Source organism: Aulonocara sp. 'chitande type north' Nkhata Bay, linkage group LG3 (genome assembly GCF_057382095.1).
Source record: "Aulonocara sp. 'chitande type north' Nkhata Bay isolate Kocher_YH1m ecotype deep benthic linkage group LG3, A_spYH_male_GT1.1, whole genome shotgun sequence".
Classification (NCBI taxonomy): domain Eukaryota; kingdom Metazoa; phylum Chordata; class Actinopteri; order Cichliformes; family Cichlidae; genus Aulonocara; species Aulonocara sp. 'chitande type north' Nkhata Bay.
Window position 1 is genome coordinate 77,397,075 of NC_141346.1, and position 21,499 is coordinate 77,418,573.

The 21,499-nt window shown below is 40.5% G+C and overlaps 1 protein-coding gene across 3 annotated transcripts in view; it reads left to right on the forward strand.

Annotated features, from left to right (window-relative positions):
* Positions 1–332: 332 nt before the first annotated feature.
* LOC147337082 (protein NLRC3-like) overlaps positions 333–21,499 on the forward strand; it is a 60,446-nt gene continuing 39,279 nt past the window's right edge. For 2 of the 3 annotated variants that reach the window (XM_086285733.1, XM_086285734.1), the window contains exons 1-5: positions 337–506; positions 7,061–7,113; positions 7,720–7,772; positions 17,851–18,135; positions 18,966–20,757. In XM_086285733.1, coding sequence (XP_086141859.1) covers positions 7,082–7,113; positions 7,720–7,772; positions 17,851–18,135; positions 18,966–20,757 — 2,162 coding nt within the window. In that variant the 5' untranslated portion in view covers positions 337–506; positions 7,061–7,081. Of the gene's footprint in view, positions 507–7,060; positions 7,114–7,719; positions 7,773–17,850; positions 18,136–18,965; positions 20,758–21,499 lie in introns of all 3 variants that reach the window. The other variant, XM_086285732.1, reaches the window with a different exon arrangement.

Consider the following 21,499-nt stretch of genomic DNA (forward strand, 5'->3'; position numbering starts at 1 on the left):
AGAGGCATTCATGGGTTGATTAAACAAGCTGTGTTTCATGATGCACTAAATAGTGATTTTGCCAGTAAATTACTGGAGGGAACAAATGTAATGTATTTACCAATGCTGTTATTGAATAGAACTGTTTATATATAATAATATATATATAATTAATAAATCATATATAGTTATATATAATAAATATAATAACTGAATATAACATGACTTCAACAGGTTGAAATGAGCTTTGAAGAAACATCAGTTCAGTGCTGAAATATTTAAACGCTGCAGGAAGAACAACAACAAAGTGATGACGGATGTTTGTGCTTCAAACAGGAAAACCAGCAGAAATAAATCACAGCCTACCAGAGGTTTGGAGTTTCCCAGGTGCACCTGAACGCAGCACAGTGTCCCGATGCTCCTGATTGTCCTCAAACGTCTCTTTGGGTGTTTCCTTCCTGCTCAAAGTTTAATTTCACTTCCTGAACTTCGTGGAGTGGAGCTTGTTGTTGGTGTGTGAAGAAACTGTAAGTTTGCTTTGTTTCCTCCTTTAACAGTTTGTCTTTAGGAACTTTACTGTTTGTTCAGCTCGTGTTTGATTTCTTCACACAACAAACTGTGTGTGTTTGTATTTCCGGTCTCTCCATTAAAGTCAGTGTGTAATGTTTCCTGGCTAACATCAGCTGTGTGCAGCTTAGTTCAGCACAAATCTGCCGCTCCATAGTTCACGGTAACGGACTCACAGCTGGACCAACGAGGCCGAGTGTGTCCGCCACTCTGAGCTACGTTCGTGTTTGTGTACTTGTAGTTTGTACTTTGAGTTCACTCAGAGCCCACAGAGGACGCAGCGTACGTGATGACGTCACAGCCCTTTACCTCCTTTACTGTCACTGTGATTAATATTTACACACGAGACACCTGCAGAGCTCTGACGCTAAGCTAGCACACAGCATGCTAACACTAAGCTAACGCTAAGCTAACACTAAGCTAAAGCTAAGCTAGCCAAGAACCCAGAGTGAGTTAAAGCTGAGTAAACACTGACCCCAGACCAGCACTGTGATTTGATTTTGATTTTATTGATTAGCATTCAAATATCTCAGTGAAAACAGAACAAAAATCTACCATAAAGCAAGAAAGCATGAAACAAGGCTAATCAAAAGGTATTGGCTGAAGCATTTGCTTATTACGCCAAGCCTTTTCACAAAATATCTTTTTGCATGCAGCTCCTGTACACAGGGCCTGAAGCAAATAAGAAAACAAAGCAAAAACCAAACAAACAAACAAGAAAAAAAAAACTTTCCACCTTAGATAAGTAACTACATCAAAGCAAAAGAATCAAGAGGTTGTTTTTTTTTTTTTTTTTGCTCTTTTCATTCTTGATTTATATATTTTTCTAATACTCTATTTTTAAACATGTTTTTAAACAAGGAAAATGAACTACACCTTTTTAAATCACTGTCATAACTATTCCACAGGTTAACTCCTCTAACAGAAACACATCTCTGCTTTATATTTGTCCTTATCTTGTTTTTTTTAAAGAAATCTCTTCCCCTTAAGTCATATTGACTCTCTCTGACTTTGAACAGCTTCTGAGTACTGGGGCAAAGCAAGTTATTTTGTGCTTTATACATTATCTGTGCCATTTTATATTCAACTAAATCATAAAATTTCAGGGTATTCAGATTAATAAACAAAATGTTAGTTGGTTCTATATAGTTTGATTGGTTTATAATTCTTATAGCTCTTTTTTGTAACTTGAAAATAGGAAGAGTGTTCGTTTTATATGCATTACCCCATATCTCCAGACAGTAAGTCATATATGGAAGCAACAGAGTACAATAAAGTGTGTATAATGATTTTTTGTTCAGCTTTGTTTTATAGAGAATAGCAATGGTTTTTGACATTTTTGTTTTCACAATGATAAAGTGAGCTGCTGCTGCTGAACTTGAACAGGTAACAAAGTGATGAGCAGTCAGGCTGCAGGTTTCTACCTGTTCATGTTTCTACAGTAGAATCACTTTGAAGTGTCTTTGTGCTGTTTCATCTTTGATTTGTGTTCATAAACACTCAGAGAAACATCACGTGACCTCATCAGGATCTGTGTTGGTGTGTGGGGCTGTACCTCAGCTTTATGTTGTTACATGCTCATTTGTTCATTTTAACATCAAAGTAATGTTATGAGGAGTAATGAAGTAACGTACTCCATTACTTTTAATTAAAGTGTTCTGTGTAATATGTGTAATAATGACTGTTTTGAGTAATGACCAACACTGATCACAACAAAGAGGAAATGCCTCCAACATGCACAAACATTTGAGCCACAACATGCAGTTAATGTGCACAAATGTCTTTGATATGCTGCTCAGTGATGGTGGTGACTGTCAGAGCAGAGCTACTGAGAATCAATAAGTAATATCAATGATGGGATCAGAATCACTAAATTCTTCTCATCCCTGTCAGTATCATACATGTGCTGTATAATGTGATAAATGTAGAGGTGCTGGCTGTTCTCTCACTCTGCTGTTTAGCTGTAAAGGACGCCTCCCTGCCTTTGTCTCATTCATGACCTTTAATAGTCTCTTCTAACATGCAGAGATCTGTATGATCTGTTTCATAGAGTCTAACCAGCCTGTACAGGTAACAACAACAGTCACTGCATCACTGACACACAAACGTCATCTCTGTCAATAACAACATTCATACATGGAATAAAAACACATCAGTGGATCATTGCTGGAGCTGATGTTTGTGCTCCTGGTGCAAAGGCTCTCAGTTTCCTCCTTGAAATAAGTGTTTATATTGTTGTTATATTGTTGGCCCACCATTGATCATGTGACTCATCACATGATCAATGGTGAGCGTCTCTTTTCCTCTCAGGTTTAAATATCTGGGACTCTCCACCGTTTGGTTTTAGAGCTGAAGAAGCTTCTCGGATGAAATGTCTTCCAGAAACTTAAAGACGTCTCTTTTCTCTCCAAGCTCCTTAGATCACATGACCTGGATGACTGAACCTACAGACACATTGACCTGGTTTCTAGGTAGAGCTGGGCGATAGAACGATAACGATATATATCGCGATATAACTTTTTCTCGATAGAAAAATTAAACTATTGCGATAGACCTCGCCGCTCTTGTCCTCTTAAAAAAAAAAAAAAAAGGTCAGCCAATCCAAACTAAGTAGCCGCACGTGTGTTTGTTTGGGAAGCAGCCAGCGGGTAATGGAGGAAATGAGTGTGGCGACTAGAAAAATCAACCGAGCGTGACCGAAGAGAAAACAGATGATGGTTCCAACGCCGGAGAGATTGTCGAACGGAAGAGCCATAGAAGCTCCGTAGTGTGAAGGTATTTCGGCTATTTCAAGTCTGACAAAAACAGTAGCGTGCACTGTAAACTGTGCCGAAAGCAAGTCTGGAAATACAATAAACTGGTGCATGCGTCACACTGTGCGCCACGTTATTGTTTCAGTGAAATGAATTTCTACAATACTGTTAATTCTACTCTCTGCAGTGTTTAAATGCTTACATATACACACAGTTACTGTCCGTCCACACATACGACTCGGTTCTGCTTCTATGCCCCAGCTTTGTTTACTTTTTCCCACCGAGGCTTCTAGACTTCTGATTGGCCAACATTTCTGCACGGTTAGGAATCTAGCTCCACCTGCTGCTTTGGCATGTTCATAGCAGCGTTTTCCTTCATTTCTGCCTTTATGTGTGGACGGGATTATTTTTTAAAACGAAAACGGAAAATCTCCGTTTTCAAAGATACCCGTGTACGTGTGGACGTAGCCTCAGTCTCTGACTGGAAGCGCTGATTCGTCATTCGGCTTTTGTCAGACTAAAGTAACTGTTAAAACTGTTTGAAAAGCTCAGCTATACAACAAGGAGAGATTGAGAATTTCCTTTTAGTTCTCAGTTTATTTGATATTGACAAAAGTTAGTCAGTTTTGTCTGTTCTTCTGTAAAACAAACTAAGATTTATTTTTAGAATTAATATTTTGTTTCTAAGTGGAATTGACAATTTAGTCTGTTTCGTTTGTTCTGTTTTGAAACTTAAACGCTTTAGCGGCTGCCTTTTGTGTAGTTTGCAATATTTGCCTTTATTTATCTGAAAAAGTCTCATGTTCCTTAAGTACATCTACCCTGTTGAACTTATTATGGGAAATAAATATTTAAATAAAAACAAGCTGCTGATTATTTCACATTTTACTTGTGAGCAACGGCACATTTAAATCTTACAAATATAGTTATTTGGCTGATATCGTGATAGATATCGTTATCGCCTGAAATGAAAAAAACATATCGTGATATGAAAAAATCTCATATCGCCCAGCTCTACTTTAAAGGTGATCGTTTAGGACTTCAGCAATAATACAGACAGCAATGTAGTTAGCAGTAAAACAGCTTTATTGGGAATTAACTTAAAAAACAAACAAACATCTGTCTCCTATTTTCTGTCACACAGGAAAGAAGCATCAATATCTGATGAGAAGACTTATTTATTTCTTTTTGGGGGTTTTTTCAACAGGAGAAGAATATCTAACAAGTTGATTTGTTCACATCTTAATTTTTAAGTGACATGTGCATTTTGAGTTTATACACTCTTTATATAAGGCGACAGTTTCCTTTTGCAGTATTTTTGTGTGGAGTGTTTTTCTATTTCTTAACAAAAAGGGAACAAAGGTGTTTAAGTTCACCTAGGATGATTTGTCTTAACTTTCACATGGTCTTACTGAGGTGATGTGAATTGAAACATGCATTTTTTTTTGGCGGTGAGGGAGGGATGTGCTGGAAAAGTTTGAAAAGGGACCTTGAAAGTGTTTAAGAAGTGCTTGAATTTGACCCTGAAAAAGGCATATGAACCCTGATCATTATCATTAGCCTGTGTAAGTCCTGAGTGTCCTCCAGTTCAGGCACGTGCAGAGTGGGGGGGCTAGAGGGGCTTGAGCACCCGCCCCTTTCCTGATGGGTGCCCAAGGTGCCCTTTTGTTGAGGCAACTTTTTTTTTTAAAAATTATTATTATTATTTTTTTATGTGTGTGTGCGTGCGGAGTCCTGTCTGTGCCCCTCAACAATAATATTTAACTATTAATCACAGTTTTGCTAAATAAAAGGATCTGGCTTGCATCAGTCACATGATCACATTTAACCAATGATCGCCCTTGACGGCAGAACGCGCTGGTTACGAGCCGGGAACGAGCTCACAAAGAGCACGCGCATTTTTAGCGGTCCGGAGCTGTAGGAGAAACACAAGTTAACTCAGAGACACAGACTGATGCGACAAAACCAGTAAGTAGGTGTACAGCGCACACTGTAGTGTGTAGCACCCAGGAGTATTAGCTTATTACGTACACGTTGGTAAGTTGTCTTGTTGCAGCTGACGAACTGAAACAAACGAGCGTGCTGTGTGTGCAACAGCGCGACAAACATTACCTGTGCTTTTATTAACTGCACAGGTAGTGCTGGTCACAGCTGCTGGCTACCTGTGTAAGGCTGTCATGGGTCTGTAGCTCTGTCACCGTTTTAGGGAACATATTTAGTTTTAAAGTAAGTTTCCGGGCTTTTCCTGCCTTTCTGGAGGGATTATATTTCACTAAAAACGATCTAATATGCATGTCCACATAATTATGCATTATTATAATTATAATATATTAAACACACGCTGTATTTTAAAGAACATACATTAGGAAGCAGATTATATTAGATTTATATTTTAAATAAGACAAAAGTTGGATGTTACAGCAGTAAAATGATTGTATCTCTACAGTTTAAAAATGTAATAAGCTTTGCCTCTGCACAGAGTGGATAGTGAAACAAATGGAATCATCATAAATACATTATTTCATATTTATTTCTTCCCCCTCCTCATTGCGTTATTATTGTAGCTCTAGTAATAAATAATAATGTAAGGATTCTGGATCAGCACCATGATGCCCATAGTATATACAGTATTCTGAAGAAGGTCTAAAGTGTCACTGTGTGTGTGTGCATGTGTGTGTTTTATTTAGATGGATTTTTAAAAAAAATATTACTCATGATATAACATTGTGCAGACATGGCTGGTAAGGACATGAGGAGGAAACAGCAGGAGCTGTGTGAGGCTACTAAAGGCAGGGCTCTAACATTTTTCTGTCATCATTTTATTATAGATTAAGTGCAAGAGTTGTTAGGTGTGGATAATTAAATTATAGTTTATTGCAATAGCAAGTTGTGCCTTGTTCTCACATAGACAGCAAGTGGAGAGTGATATATGAAATGATGGGAAGGAAGGAAGAAGAGAAGCAAAGAGTGATTCACAGGCAGAGCCTAAATTATTTCTCACAGTTTTTGTTGCCTTATGGTTCCAAGCGCTGTCACCAATCTTTGCATTTTGTTATTATCTCATGACACTTGTTTAATCAGCTACCATCTCTCCTGTGGACTTTTTAATGTCTACAGTCTCAGACCAACACAGCCCTGCCCTTCCCATATTAGATTCTTGATGAATGTGTGTTGTTGTTATTCAGCCTGGTTCAATGTGCCCCTTTTTAACTTTGAGCACCCGCCCCTTTAAACCTCTCTGCACGTCCCTGCTCCAGTTCAGTGTCTTTGTCAGTCCCACATGTGTCGTTTCTGTTCAGCTGGTCTTCCAGTCAGTCATCCATCTCAGACTCTGTCATTCTGTCATAAACACCAGCCTTCACCACCTGTGAGTCCTGCGTTTGGGTCCTCTCTTCTCCACATCCTGTGACATATACAGTACATAAAATCAAAATTCACGTTTTATGCAACTAAAGTGTTTCATTATGTAGGCTACAGAACATAATTCAGTTATAGACGATATATGAAACATGTATACTTACTGCATTTGAATCATTTAAACCATATGTGATATAAACACCTGCACGTGTGTTTGAAAAAACAAACGCTTTGATTTTGACACCCCAAGAAAATCTTCCTAGATCTGCACGTGTTCAGAGTAAGAGCCGAATAAACAGCAGCAGAAGCTGATTGATGAACAGCTGAATGACATATCAGCTGTAGCTGCAGCATCTGCACAGAGTTTGATTGGCTAACGCTGATTTGTTTGTTTTTTTAAACAGGACAGCAGAGAGAGAGAGGAGATGGAGAGTGCAGCAGAGACAGTGAAGAAGAGGTGAGCATCTGACAGAGCAGAGCCAGTTTAAAGGAGCCTCACAAGCTCACACATGACAGCTTCATCAACATGGAGCTCTGAGTGTTTATTAAAGGATCATTGGACGCTCTGACACAGCTGACTGCAGCCTTTAGCTGTGAGCACACAGTGTCTCACATTTACATTCACTTCCCTGTCAAACTCAGTAACTTTAAACAGCTGCTGTTATCAGGTGAAGATAGCAAAGCTTTCAGGGCTGAGCCCCAGTGTTTCAGGATAATGGCCCCAGAGACCACAGTCACATATGTGGGGAAGGATTTTAAGTTTAAAACTTCCTTTAAGCACTAACAGCAGAGACGCACAAAGTCGCAGACAGGGAACAAAGTATTTTAGGTTTGTATTGTCAGATTATTTAATCATTATACTGAACAAATATGTGAAAAAGTAAAAACCTCTATTATGACGAGGTTATCACTACATTCACATGTCATCGATGTGTTCTTTCACACAGATCAGTTTCAGTGTGTGTGGCCCGTACACTAAACCATGACACAAATTCATATGATGTGACACCCAGACTGTGTTCACTGTTTCTTTTGGTAAAATCATCTTCTCGTGTTTTTATAGAAAGATAATGGAAGAACCTAAAGAACAGCCAGCCAAAGCAGCTCCATCAGCAGGTAGGAGATCAGTGCTTTGTATGATGAGACGTATGGATGTATAGACTTCAGGCAGATTCTTTTTTGTAACTGTGATAAGTACATGAAATTCACGAGTTGTAACCTGTCCTAATCTTTGCCTTAATCTTTCTGTGGGACATTAATATAACATGAGAACTTCCAGTCTAAGGAGTTTGGCAGAGAAACAACTGGACTTTTTTGTACTTTGAACCCACATATGAGGTTAAAACGATGCCACCTTAAAATGAAACTGAAGAAATATTGAAACTGAAACAAATGTATTGAAAGTGAAATGATAGTGAAAAAACATCAATATAGAAATTTAAAGAAAAAACTCACTGTTCATGTGGTTTTCACACTTACATCGTTGTTTTCCACGTACAGTTATTTTTTCAGCTTCAATTAGTTGGCACTGCTTCGGCATCTGAGGGTGCGCTTGAGGGGCGGGGCTTCAGAGCCACATATATGAGCCACATATGTTTGCGCACATTATATTGCTGACCAGTGACTGTAGAAATCATGGACGACCTAATATCTGCAGCAGCCGCAGTCATGAAGAAACTTGCGTTCTCTGAACGGCACATAGAGCGGGGACGCTGAGAGGAGGTCCAGCGTTTACCGACTGTTTCAAACTGACAGACTCAGGTGTTCTTCAGTGTCTGCCTGACAGAAGGACCTGAGAGCCGCCACAATATTTTTGGTAAGTGAAAGGTGTTTGTAAGCTAATCTGTAGCTAACATCCTTAGCTAGCTAGCTAAGATGGGCACTCGGCTATCGGCAAAACTTGTTTTGTAAAGTTTGTTTAGCTAACCCGTGCAGGTGAACGAAATGAGCAGAAACGCACCGGGCTGCTCAGTCAGTAACTAACCACAGTTACTGTACTTTTATTATGAGTATTACACTGTAAGAGCAACAGGCTGCACTCTGCTGCAGCTCCTGTGCAGAGCTGATTATTCAATATGTGCAAACAGCAGCATGTTTTCACTCTTTTGCCACATCTGTAAGGATATTAACACATATTTTAAAAAAGGCTTGCACTTCAGTAACCCCTCATTAATCATTAATTACAGATTAAATAGCAAAGCCTAATATTTATGTACTCAAACCAAATACTTCTGCTTGGCAGCTTAAGTTAAAATGTGTGTTTCATTTTTCCTCGGATTACATTTTTAGCACTGACTCTGTGTATTGTTTTTACTAAGTTTGTTTCAAATATTCAGGTTAAATAAAACAGTCTGAATCATTCTTATTGAGGTAAGTTCACAAAGTTACATGTGCAGTACAGCTTACATCCTTTGAGAGGGAAAAAAGCATTAATATTTGTTATGATACCTCTGTATGTTGGTGACCACGGTGCAGCAGCAGACTGAACCAGGACTGAAACCTGCTCCGTCTGCTCATGTATGCAGATTCACATTCACAAAGCACCAACAACTCAAAGGTTAACATTATATTGGAAAATCTGTTGGTATATACGGCTTTAAGAAATAAACAGCTCGTATGTGAGCAGAGCTGAAGAACTAAAGAAATGTAAGAGAAGAACTTCAGATCCTGGGTGTGTGAGGACAGAAGGATCAGCTCTATTTCAGATTTGAGATAAACTTTATATTTCAGTTTGTGATGGTTCTGTTCTCTTTGTGATTACAGGAGCTGCCCTCAGATTCAGACCTCAGCACCACCCAGTGACAGCAGACAGATCATCCAACATGTTCACATGTTAACTGCAGAATGAACTGATGCAAACAGTACAAAGGTTAAAGCACCACATGTGCTGTAGTGAAAGCTGCAGCTGTTTTATGGATAAAAACAAAGTCAAAAGGATTAATCACCCCTGTATCATATGAATGTTGGGTTTTTCTCTGTATCTGTTATTGTACGATCTACTGTACAATATAAAGCACCTTCAGGTGACTGTTGTTGTGATTTGGCGCTATATAAATAAAATTGAATTAAATTGAAATGTAACTGTGTCACTATATATCAGCATTAACAGGACCTCAGCTTGGTGTTTCACAAAGCTGCTGATCTCAGACCTGCACAGCTTCCGTTTTAAACACTGAATGTACTCAGCTGCATGAAGAGCACGTTTGAGTTTCTCTGACACAATTAAATAAAAACTGATGAAGGTCAAAGGTCGTCACTTGTATGTCGAACTACAGACTTGTCATCTGGAATTCTTTCACAGTTTTTTATTTTTGCCAATAGTGTGTTATTTACCATAAAGTGATTCAGAGTCATTTATACCAGAGTAACCAGAGAGGATAATATATTTTTAAATATATAACTATCCACAGGACTGAATATAATATCTCTAAGTAAAAGTCCAGAGACTCTGAGGATTATCCAAGTATTTATAACATTACACAAAGCAAAGTTCTCCATCACACAACGCTCAAAAAGAGATTTCTACGCCGAGTATGCATCATTCTCAGACTCCTCTCATACTGCCAATAAACTCTTCCAGCTCCTCCTCCCCTCCAGGAGGCGCTACAGGAGCCTTCAGACTAAAACCAGCAGGTTTAGGAACAGCTTCTTCCCCACAGCTGTCACCCTACTGAACTCAGTCCCCGCTGAGCCTTTCCATCCACACTCACCTAACCCTTCTACACTCCTCCTCCCAGTGACCATGATCCTTTCATTATCAACATTCACCACGTTGGTTACTGCTGTAGTTTTAGGACACTGACATGGTGTAGTCTCTGTTATAGTGCCTACACTGTTATAGTCTGTTCAGAGAGCTACGCTTCCACTACTGTAGATATTTTCATAGCACTCTGTAGATCTGTTTACCTCACAGTGCTTCATCTTTATATATGTATATTTGTTCATAGTATACCTGTATACTTGCCCGTCTGCAGAGGTGGGTAGTAACGAGTTACATTTACTCCGTTATATTTACTTGAGTAAGTTTTTGGAAAAAAAATTTACTTTTAAAGTACCCTTTTTGCACGATACTTTTTACTTTTACTTGAGTACATTTGCGAAGAAGAAACGGTACTTTTACTCTGCTACATTTCCAAAATTTGACTCGTTACTTTTTAAAAAATAATTAGTTTAACACATTAGATAACATGCCGCCAGTGGAGTTTCCGGTAACTTTTTTACCAATCAGATGTGGCCATGCAGTCACATGACCAGCTTGAAACTGTGGCGGGCAGAGCGGCCCAAGCGTTTCAAAGTAGAGGACACACGGAAAGAAGACACACATGAAAACATGGCAAAGCCAGTTGTCTACGCTAGAGCTGAAGAGGATGAACAGCATTTTCCTCACATACAAAGAATGTTTCGCTTAAAGGCAAGGCAAGGCAAATTTATTTGTATAGCACAATTCAACAACAAGGTGATTCAAAGTGCTTTACAGAGACATTAGAAACAAAAACAAATAAAAAGCATGATTTAAAATTGATTAAAACAAGCAAACAAACAAACAAAACAGTATATAAAATCAAAACAGATAAAATCAGAACAGTAGATAAAATCAGTAGTTAAATGTAAGTTTTGAAATTTAAGCTTAAAGTGTGGATTTGGTGCTTTATTCAAATGCAGCTGAGAACAGGTGAGTCTTCAACCTGGATTTAAATAAACTGAGTGTTTCAGCTGATCTGAGGCTTTCTGGGAGTTTGTTCCAGATATAAGGAGCATAAAAGCTGAATGCAGCTTCTCCGTGTCTGGTTCTGACTCTGGGAACTGATAAAAGACCGGATCCAGATGACCTGAGGGATCTGGAAGGTTCATACTGGGTCAGGAGGTCATTGATGTATTTTGGTCCTAAACCATTCAGAGCTTTATAGACCAGCATCAGAACTTTAAAGTCTATCCTCTGATGGACAGGCAGCCAGTGTAAAGACCTCAGAGCTGGACTGATGTGGTCCACTTTTTTGGTCTTAGTGAGGACTCGAGCAGCAGAGTTCTGAATGAGCTGTAGTTGTCTGACTGATTTTTTTTAGGTAGACCTGTAAAGATGCTGTTACAGTAATCAAGCCTACTAAAGATGAATGCATGGACTAGTTTTTCCAGGTCCTGTTGAGACATCAGATCTTTTATCCTTGATATATTCTTGAGGTGATAGTAAGCTGACTTTGTTATTGTCTTAATGTGTTTTTCTAAGTTTAGGTCTGCATCCATCACTACACCCAAATTTCTCGCCTGGTTTGTGGTTTTTAGATGTATAGATTGAAGTTCTCTGGTGACCTGTAATCATTTTTCTTTGGCGCCAAAGACTATTACCTCAGTTTTGTTTTTGTTTAGCTGGAGAAAATTGTACGGGGCCTTGGTCTCCTGGTGACATTGTGATATATATTTGTGTGTCATCTGCATAGCTGTGATAGTTTATTTTGTTGTTGTTTATAATCTGTGCCAGTGGGAGCATGTAGATGTTAAACAGAAGGGGTCCCAAGATGGAACCTTGGGGAACTCCACATGTGATACTTGTCTGCTCAGATGTGAAGTTACCTATTGATACAAAGTATTTCCTGTTTTCTAAGTATGTTTTGAACCAGTTTAGTACAGTTCCTGAAAGACCTGCCCAGTTCTCCAGTCGTTTGAGTAATATGTTGTGGTCAACTGTATCAAATGCTGCACTGAGATCCAGTAAAACTAAAACTGACATTTTTCCACTGTCTGTATTCAGACATATGTCATTAAACACTTTGGTCAGAGCGGTTTCAGTGCTGTGGTTCTGTCTAAAACCTGACTGGAAGGCATCGTAGCAATTATTCTGTTTTAAGAAGTAACTGAGCTGTTGGGAAACTGCTTTTTCAATGATCTTACTTAAAAATGAGAGATTTGAGATCGGCCTGTAGTTGTTCATTTGTGTCTTGTCAAGATTGTCCTTTTTCAGTATAGGTTTGATTACAGCAGTTTTTAGTGATTCTGGAAACACACCTGATAATAAAGAAAAGTTGACGATCTGTAACAGGTCTGACTCTAAAGTCTTTGAGACCTTTTTGAAAAAACTTGTTGGCAGGACATCTAAACAGCAGGAGGAGGAGTTCAGTTGACCTAAGATGTCCTCCAGGTCTTTGCTGTTAATAGGTTGAAACTGTTTCATGGTGTTTAAACAGTTTTTTGGTGCACACAGTACATATCCTGGATCTGCTGTTGATGTACCAATTGCTTGTCTAATTTTTTGGATTTTTTCTGTGAAGAATTTGGCAAAGTCATTGCAGGCCATGGTCGAATGAAGTTCAGCTGCCACTGACACAGGAGGGTTTGTTAGCCTGTCAACTGTAGAAAATAAGACCCGAGCATTATGGCTGTTTTTAGTGATGATGTCAGAGAAGTAGGACCTCCTTGCACTCCTCAGTTGTAAATTATAATTGTGAAGTTTCTCTTTATAAATGTCATAATGAACCTGGAGGTTTGTTTTTCTCCATCTGCGCTCAGCTTTCCTACACTCTCTTTTTTCATTTTTCACCAGTGTGGAGTTTCTCCATGGAGACTTCTTCCTTCCAGAGATAACCTTCACCTTAATGGGAGCAATAGTGTCCATTACATTTAACATGTTAGCATTGAAGCTATTGACGAGCTCATTGACTGACCCTCTGGACAGGTCAGGTGTTAATGGGAAGACCTGGTAAAAAATTGCACTACTGTGTTCAGTTATACACCGTTTTGTGATCACTGTTGTTGATATATTTGTGTGGGCTGAGATTTTACTTTCAAAGAAAACACAGTAATGATCAGACAGGCCCACATCAGACACAGTAACCTTTGAAATGCTCAGGCCTTTGGAGATCAGTAGGTCAAGAGTGTGTCCTCTATTATGTGTGGCCTCTGTTACATGCTGAGTCAGCCCAAAGTTGCCCAGAGTGTTACTCAGGTCTTTAGTCCCTTTGTCCTGAGGGTTGTCCACATGGATGTTAAAATCCCCAACAATAATTACACAGTCGAAATCAACACAGATCACAGACAGCAGTTCACTGAGGTCATTAAAAAAGTCTGTGCAGTATTTGGGAGGCCTGTAAACATTAAGAAACACAACTTTGGATGGGGCCTTCAGCTGTAAAGCCACATATTCAAAAGACTGAAAACTTCCAGGAGATAGCTGCTTACATTGAAATGATTCATTAAATAAGACAGCAACCCCTCCTCCTCTCCTGCTCACCCTGGCCTCACTGATAAAACTGTAGTTAGGAGGGGTCGTCTCGATGAGAACAGCTCCACTGTTACTTTGGTCCAACCAAGTTTCAGTTAAAAACATAAAATCAAGGCTGTGCTCAGTGATTAAATCATTAATTAAAAATGTTTTCCCAGCTAAAGATCTAACGTTTAATAAAGCCAACTTAAGTGTTTTAGAGGTATTACTTGTCCCCTCGTGTTTGGGAGCAGTCTGTGGCACACAAGGTATGTTTACTATGTTTAAAGATCTTTTAGAGTGCACCTCTCTGTGTTTTGACCAGGCCACATGTCTCCTTCTGACAGAGATTTTAAAACCTTCTAGTAAACAGGGTCCCAGCTTCTCCTGGGAAAAGTCACCACTGCCATAATCCTCGCAGCCCGGACCCTTCACACATCACACATCAGACTGCGGAGACAGGGCATGAAGGTGGTAAGGAGGAACTAAGGGGGGCGAGGCTGGGCAATGTGACTTCGATTGCTCTGATGAGGGCGGGGCTCGATGGCGAACCTTTGGCCGCTCTGGTGGGGGGTTTATGGGGGACAAAAAGGGATTGGGCTGGGGGGTAGATCTGAGCCCAGCATTGACTCGCTCCATCATCTCCTCAGTGAATTTCAGGTGTGGGGAGGAGGGAGAAAGGGAGGGGGAGGAGGGTGATGGCCTGTCAGGGGTTTGGGGGACTGGGGAAGATCGTGGTCCCTGGTCCTGGTCGTTGGTGTTGTTGAGAGAGTTGGAGGCAAATAGGGACCCCTCTTCTTGCCTCAGATGTCTCTCCTTTCTGAGGCTCTTCCCGGGTGGGGGCAGATGGAGCTCCTCCTCAAGGTTTCTGCTGGGCTTTGTCTGTTCTTGGAGTACTGTTTGTTCCTCTTTATGAGATAACTCCTCGTTTATCTCAGCCTTGGCTCCAAGCACATATGGATGACGTATGGAATAAAACAAGTTGGAGGTGAACAGTTTCACCCCTGACTTGTTAAAATTAAATCCATTTGCTTTAAACAGATGCCTGCGTTCCCAAAAAATATTAAAGTTGTTGATAAAATGCACCGAGTGGTCAGTACATGCTGATATAAGCCATTTATTCAGTGTAAACAACCTGCTGAATCTCTCGTCTCCTCCTCTGACCGGCGGTACAGGTCCACTGATGAATACAGCTGCATTCAGAGAGTTTACAGTATTTAATAATCCAGTAAAGTCCCGTTTCAGAACCTCCGACTGTTGTTTGGACACATCGTTTGACCCTGTATGCAGAACAGTGTTTGTCACAGTTGGATATTCATCTGCAATTTGAAGAATTCTCTCCTTCAGGTTGTTGACCATATCCTTAGGAAAGCAGAGGACTTTAGTGTTCTTACCGCATATCCTTTGTACATCCTTTACGGCAGAGTCACCCACAATCAGAGTTTCAGGCCTAGCCGTTAGCTTTCCCTGTGGTCTTTTACTTTTCAACAGATTTTCAGACCTTACTTCGCTGCTTTTAGATGGATGGTTGTCCGATATAGATCCAGGGTCCTTTGATAGTGGAGAAAATCTGTTGTGCAGTTTCACATTCAGTTGTTTTGGAGGTTTGTTGTTAACCTTCCTATTCACTGTTGTCCAGTCCTGTTTCCTCTCGTATACAGGGGTAGAAGAGCTTCTCTGTCTCGTAGGAAGTGAAGGCCAGTCGGTTTCAGAGATTTCAGCTCGCTGTGCTCTGCCCGTGATACGTCCTCCGCCTTCCAGGAGACATGATTTATGTCTTGGTTTTGCACCAAGACAGTCCAAGGGGGGATTATCACTTGAGGATTTATAATAATGCACAGAGTCTACTTTCTTGGTCATGTTATCTGTGCTCCTTAGCTGTGTACTAGCTTGCTCATCGCCATTGTTTTGAATCAAAGGCAAGGTTGTTTCATTTCCACACAGTCCATTTACCTCCACGTTTACTTCTAAGCGATGAATTTTTGTCTCCAGTACTGCAATCTTCTGCAGGAGGCTGTGGTAGTCATCTGTGGATAGGGAAGGCATCTTGTTGCTAGTTAGCCTAGCGGTTAGCACCTTTCCAGGCTATTGGGGCTGTTCGGTGCCCAGACACTGTAATCAGGCTTCAGCTGTGTCTAGGCCACAGACACACGGAGCGCTGAGGATAAGGTAACTATAAAAATGTTGCTGTTTCTGTTAAGAACACTTTAGTCCTAATGATCTATAAGTGTCCAGAAGCTATCGCAGGTAAGCTCATACGGAAAAAAGGGAAAAAATCAGCATAAAAATCAATAAAAGAAGAAAAGCATTTAAGGAGCAAACAGATGACGCGTCCACACTCGCAAAAGATACCATTGGGTAAAAGCAGCACAAAAGAGCAGCTATGTCTTCAGTGAGAGCCAAAACAAACCAACTTTTCAGCGTGAAACAACTCAGTTCATGTAACCTGAGGAAACTGTAAGTTTTCTCTAAATATCTTTTAGCTGTGGTTAGCTGGATGTCAGTCTTATGTTACAGACGCTGTGTCGAGCTTGAGCTGCGAGTCATATTTTCGGCGCTACATTGTAGTGAGATAAGTTTGTGGGTATTTTGTGCAGCTTCAGCTGTCCTTTTAACTGCTCGCTGGTTAGCTAGCGTGAGCTATAAGCTAACAGCTAGCATGGTTAATGACGCTAGAGTTCCACGCACATGCAAACAGCTCGTCTCTACTGCTTTAACTGTTAAAACAGAAGACAATACTGCAGCTGACAGGGTTTATTATGTGAAACAGCAGCTTGTTTAGTTTAAACAGTCTGCATTAAGCTGGGCAAACACTGTGCGATTTTTTTTTTTCCAGTCGCGTTATTCAGCTCCTGCTCAAACTGTACAATTAAATCGCAGAGGTTAGAAGTTCATAGGTCACGATGCAGGGTCTCACACTATATGGCCTGATGCTCTGATGCGACCCGAGTGCTCAAACTGTGCCTTCATAACATGAAGCTTATCATACAAAATCTGTCCCTCGCTCTCCCTCTCTCTGTCTTACAGACACACACACCATCAACTTTGCTAAATTACTAATGAAAAACATTGACCAGGCAGCTGTGATTGAGTAGCAATGTCCATCCAACTCTTTTCATGGTTGTTGTAGTCATAATAATTTTGTGAGGCCACATTGAAAAGTGTTGGATACAGAAGCGTAGTACGGAAGCGTAGAGCCGCCACCCAGGCAAAAGAAAAATAGAGCTATGTCACATTATAACGTGAAAAGTTTATTATTATAGTATACTATTGTTCTAACAATATTAGATATAGTTCTAACAATATACTTTTCATGTTTGTACAATATACTATCATTTAGGTACAATATACCTATTACAATATACATAATTCTCACGTTCGTACTTGCACTCGTTCTTATTTTAAACTTAATCTGGAATGCAGGATATGAATGACAAGATTTTGTTTTTCATATTTTTCATTATTTTTCAGTTTCAATTTTTTCTTCGGTTTCATTTTAAGCTGGCATCATTTTAACCCTACACACCCTAAAATTTAGTATTTGTTGATGAGATGTTGAAGTGTTAATTGAACAAAGTTAGAATACAGTGGAACCCCGACTTACGAAATTAATCCGTTCCCAAGGGTCTTTCGTAAGTCGAAAATTTTCTTAAGTCGAAACAGCCATTGCACCTTTTGAGTGAGGTGATGCTGAACGATAGGCTAATTGCTAACTAGAACAACAATATGTCGTTCAAGTGGAACAGCGAAGCACGAGTACGGAAGCCAAGGGGTTGTCACATGATTCGGAAGGCCTTGTGGGCATTGTAGGCTCAGCCAATCAGAGCCAGTGGATTTCGTTACACCGGCATTTTGCCGTACCATGGGCAGAAATATTGCCGTTCATTGCCTTCGTAACTTGAATTTTTTGTTAAATGGGGTATTCGTAAGTCGGGGTTCCACTGTATTTTTCACATGATTTCGACTGAGAAGCATGTTTATGTCTCTTTCTTCTTCCTGTAGAGGAGGAGCTTGCCAGGGTACGGTCAGCCTTTGTCTGGAGGGTAACAATAGAAATCCTTAAACTGCTCCTTGAGGCCCTTGTAAGTGATGGTATCTTAAATAAGTTGGAGGAAGAATCGATACTGGAGGGGAACCCACTCAGAGCAGACAAGGCACGCAGCTTGATCGACACAGTGAGGAAAAAAGGAGACAAAGCATGCAAGATAACAATCAAGCATCTTCAGATCAAAGATCCTTCTCTTTTCTCTCAGCTGCGTTTGAACTCTGATCCATCTGCTCAACAAGGTGAGGTCATGCATCAGATACCATGAATAAAAATGGTCACCTTGCAGTTTGTTGAGATGTGAAAGTGAAACCTCAGAATTCATTGTAAGAAAAAGGAGAGGGCAAGAACGTCATTCTGCGACGAATGTTTGGATTTGTTACATGCCTGCAAATGTATTTTCTAAACTACATGGAGGAATTTTGATGATCGTCATAAACGTGTGAAACTACTTAGATCTAATGTGATCTGTATTTAATTAAACACAAGTGTTCTTTACTTTTAAAAACCATGCAAACTGATTGCCTTAAAAAAGAAAAGTCAGAGTGTTTCTCTAACAAGAGGACACTCTTTAAGCATCGGTCATTTGACTTAAATGTTTAATGAAAAAAATGCCACATTTACATATAATAAAGCAAATTGTGGCCAGAAAGGGTTTACATTATCTTTTGCCATTGTAAATTACGAGAAGAATTAAATGTGAATTACTGAATCTCTCTCAGATGCTTCTTTAAATAACATAGCAGTGGGGAACGTTATGACACTTCAATGTTGTTATTTTTGGTTACAAAGTTTGGAGAAGAGGCACAGAAAGCAGAAACCTGTTTAGCCTGCACATGTTGGCATCAGGTACATATGAAAAGCTGCAAAGCAATGCAGATGTGGAGGTTCAAAACATTTAACGTGGCTTTTTTCAGGAAATACATTTAGGAATTCCTGAAGCCCCTTTTTGATTTCTGGTAGAATGAGTATATTAAAAACTTGATAGGTTAAATAAAGGCCAAAGTACATCACATAGCTCCTTCAGACCAGATTTGTATTTTTCCTTCTTTTTTTCCTTTTTTTGATTCAGATGCTCTTCAGAAGTGTCAGCCTAAACTCAAGTCTCTCTTAAAGAAGAAGTTCCAGTGTGTGTTTGAGGGCATCGCTAAAGCAGGAAACCCAACCCTTCTGAATCAGATCTACACAGAGCTCTACATCACAGAGGGAGGGACTGCAGAGGTCAATGATGAACATGAGGTCAGACAGATTGAAACAGCATCCAGGAAACCACACAGACCTGAAACAACAATCAGACATGAAGACATCTTTAAAGACTCACCCAAAAGACAGGACCTGATCAGAACAGTGCTGACAAAGGGAGTGGCTGGCATTGGGAAAACGGTCTTAACACAGAAATACAGCCTGGACTGGGCTGAAGACAAAGCCAACCAGTACATCCAGTTCATATTTCCATTCACTTTCAGAGAGCTGAATGTGCTGAAAGAGGAAAAGTTCAGCTTGGTGGGACTTGTTCATCACTTCTTTACTGAAACCAAAGAAGCAGGAATCTGCAGCTTTGAAGACTTCCAGGTTGTGTTCATCTTTGATGGTCTGGATGAGTGTCGAGGTCCTCTGGACTTCAACAACACTAAGAGTGTGACTGATATTACGATGCCCACCACAGTTGATGTACTTCTCACAAGCCTGATCAGGGGGACGCTTCTTCCCTATGCTCACGTCTGGATAACCACACGACCTGCAGCAGCAGACCAGATCCCCCCTGAGTATGTTCACAGGGTGACAGAGGTCAGGGGGTTCACTGACCCACAGAAGGAGGAGTACTTCAGGAACCGATTCAGAGATGAGGAGCAGGCCAGCAGGATCATCTCCCACATCAAGAAAGCTCGAAGCCTCCACATCATGTGCCACATCCCAGTCTTCTGCTGGATCACTGCTACAGTTCTGGAGGATGTGCTGGAAACCAGAGAGGGAGGACAGCTGCCCAACACCCTGACTGAGATGTACATCCACTTCCTGGTGGTTCAGGCCAAAGTGAAGAAGGTCAAGTATAATAGAGGACGTGCAACAGATCCACACTGGAGTCCAGAGAGCAGGAAGATGATTGAGTCTCTGGGAAAACTGGCTTTTGATCAGCTGCAGAAAGGAAACCTGATCTTCTATGAATCAGACCTGACAGAGTGTGGCATCGATATCAGAGCAGCCTCAGTGTACTCAGGAGTGTTCACACAGATCTTTAAAGAGGAGAGAGGACTGTACCAGGACAAGGTGTTCTGCTTCATCCATCTGAGTGTTCAGGAGTTTCTGGCTGCTCTTCATGTCCATCTGACCTTCATCAACTCTGGACTCAATCTGCTGGAAGAACAAACAACCCCCAAGAAGTCTAACACAGGAGAATCTGCAAAGAAACACTTCTACCAGAGTGCTGTGAACAAGGCCTTACAGAGTCCAAATGGACACCTGGACTTGTTCCTCCGCTTCCTCCTGGGTCTTTCATTGCAGACCAATCAGACTCTCCTACGAGGTCTGCTGACACAGACAGGAAGTAGCTCACAGACCAATCAGGAAACAGTCCAGTACATCAAGAAGAAGCTCAGTGAGGATCTGTCTGCAGAGAAAAGCATCAATCTGTTCCACTGTCTGAATGAACTGAATGATCGTTCTCTAGTGGAGGAGATCCAACAGTCCCTGAGATCAGGACGTCTCTCCACAGATGAACTGTCTCCTGCTCAGTGGTCAGCTCTGGTCTTCATCTTACTGTCATCAGAAGAAGATCTGGATGTGTTTGACCTGAAGAAATACTCTGCTTCAGAGGAGGCTCTTCTGAGGCTGCTGCCAGTGGTCAAAGCCTCCAACAAAGCTCTGTAAGTAAACATGAACTCATCGCTTCATTCTTAAAATCATGGGAAATAAATCAGAGGTGCTCAGTTCAAAGAACACTACCACTTTAGAAAAATTAAAAAATAGTCACTAAAATAGTCATGATACTTTAAATATTTCTCTCCAGCAGGACATGTCAGCATTTCTGAAATATTTTTGTCTTCAACTCGAATCAAAGCACAATCCAGATCCAGCCTATAAGAACATGAGCTCTGATCCTTCAGCCCCTCTGACAGGTTTATTATCCTCAAGTTGTTCACTTGTCTCCAACAACCAGGAGTCTAGCTCTGTTTTTTAAAGCAAATACTTGAGCTACCAGACTGCACCTACATCGTTTTCAGATGTTCTTATTTTAAGGTCTGGTTTGTGTCTCATCTTTATTGCAATCCCCCATGTCTCTCTGTTTTTCCAAATATAAATCTGTTACCTCGGTGTGGCCAGAACAACATGGTGAACCCAAAATACAGACAAAGGTGAAGGAACTGAATATTACTAGACGTGAAGGCTTTATTTACACACAGGAACTTGATAATTGGAATTTTTTAACATGAACTGTGAACTATGGCGGAAGTCAAGCACTTGAAGCTGTGAGCATGAAGTGGGCTCTGTGGTAGGTTTCCGGAAATGGGTCTTGGTTGATGGTAATCTGAGTCACTGTAACAGAGGTAGAGCAGCATCAGAAAGATCACTGGTGGAGGTTACAGTAAGTGAACGAGGTTATCTTCA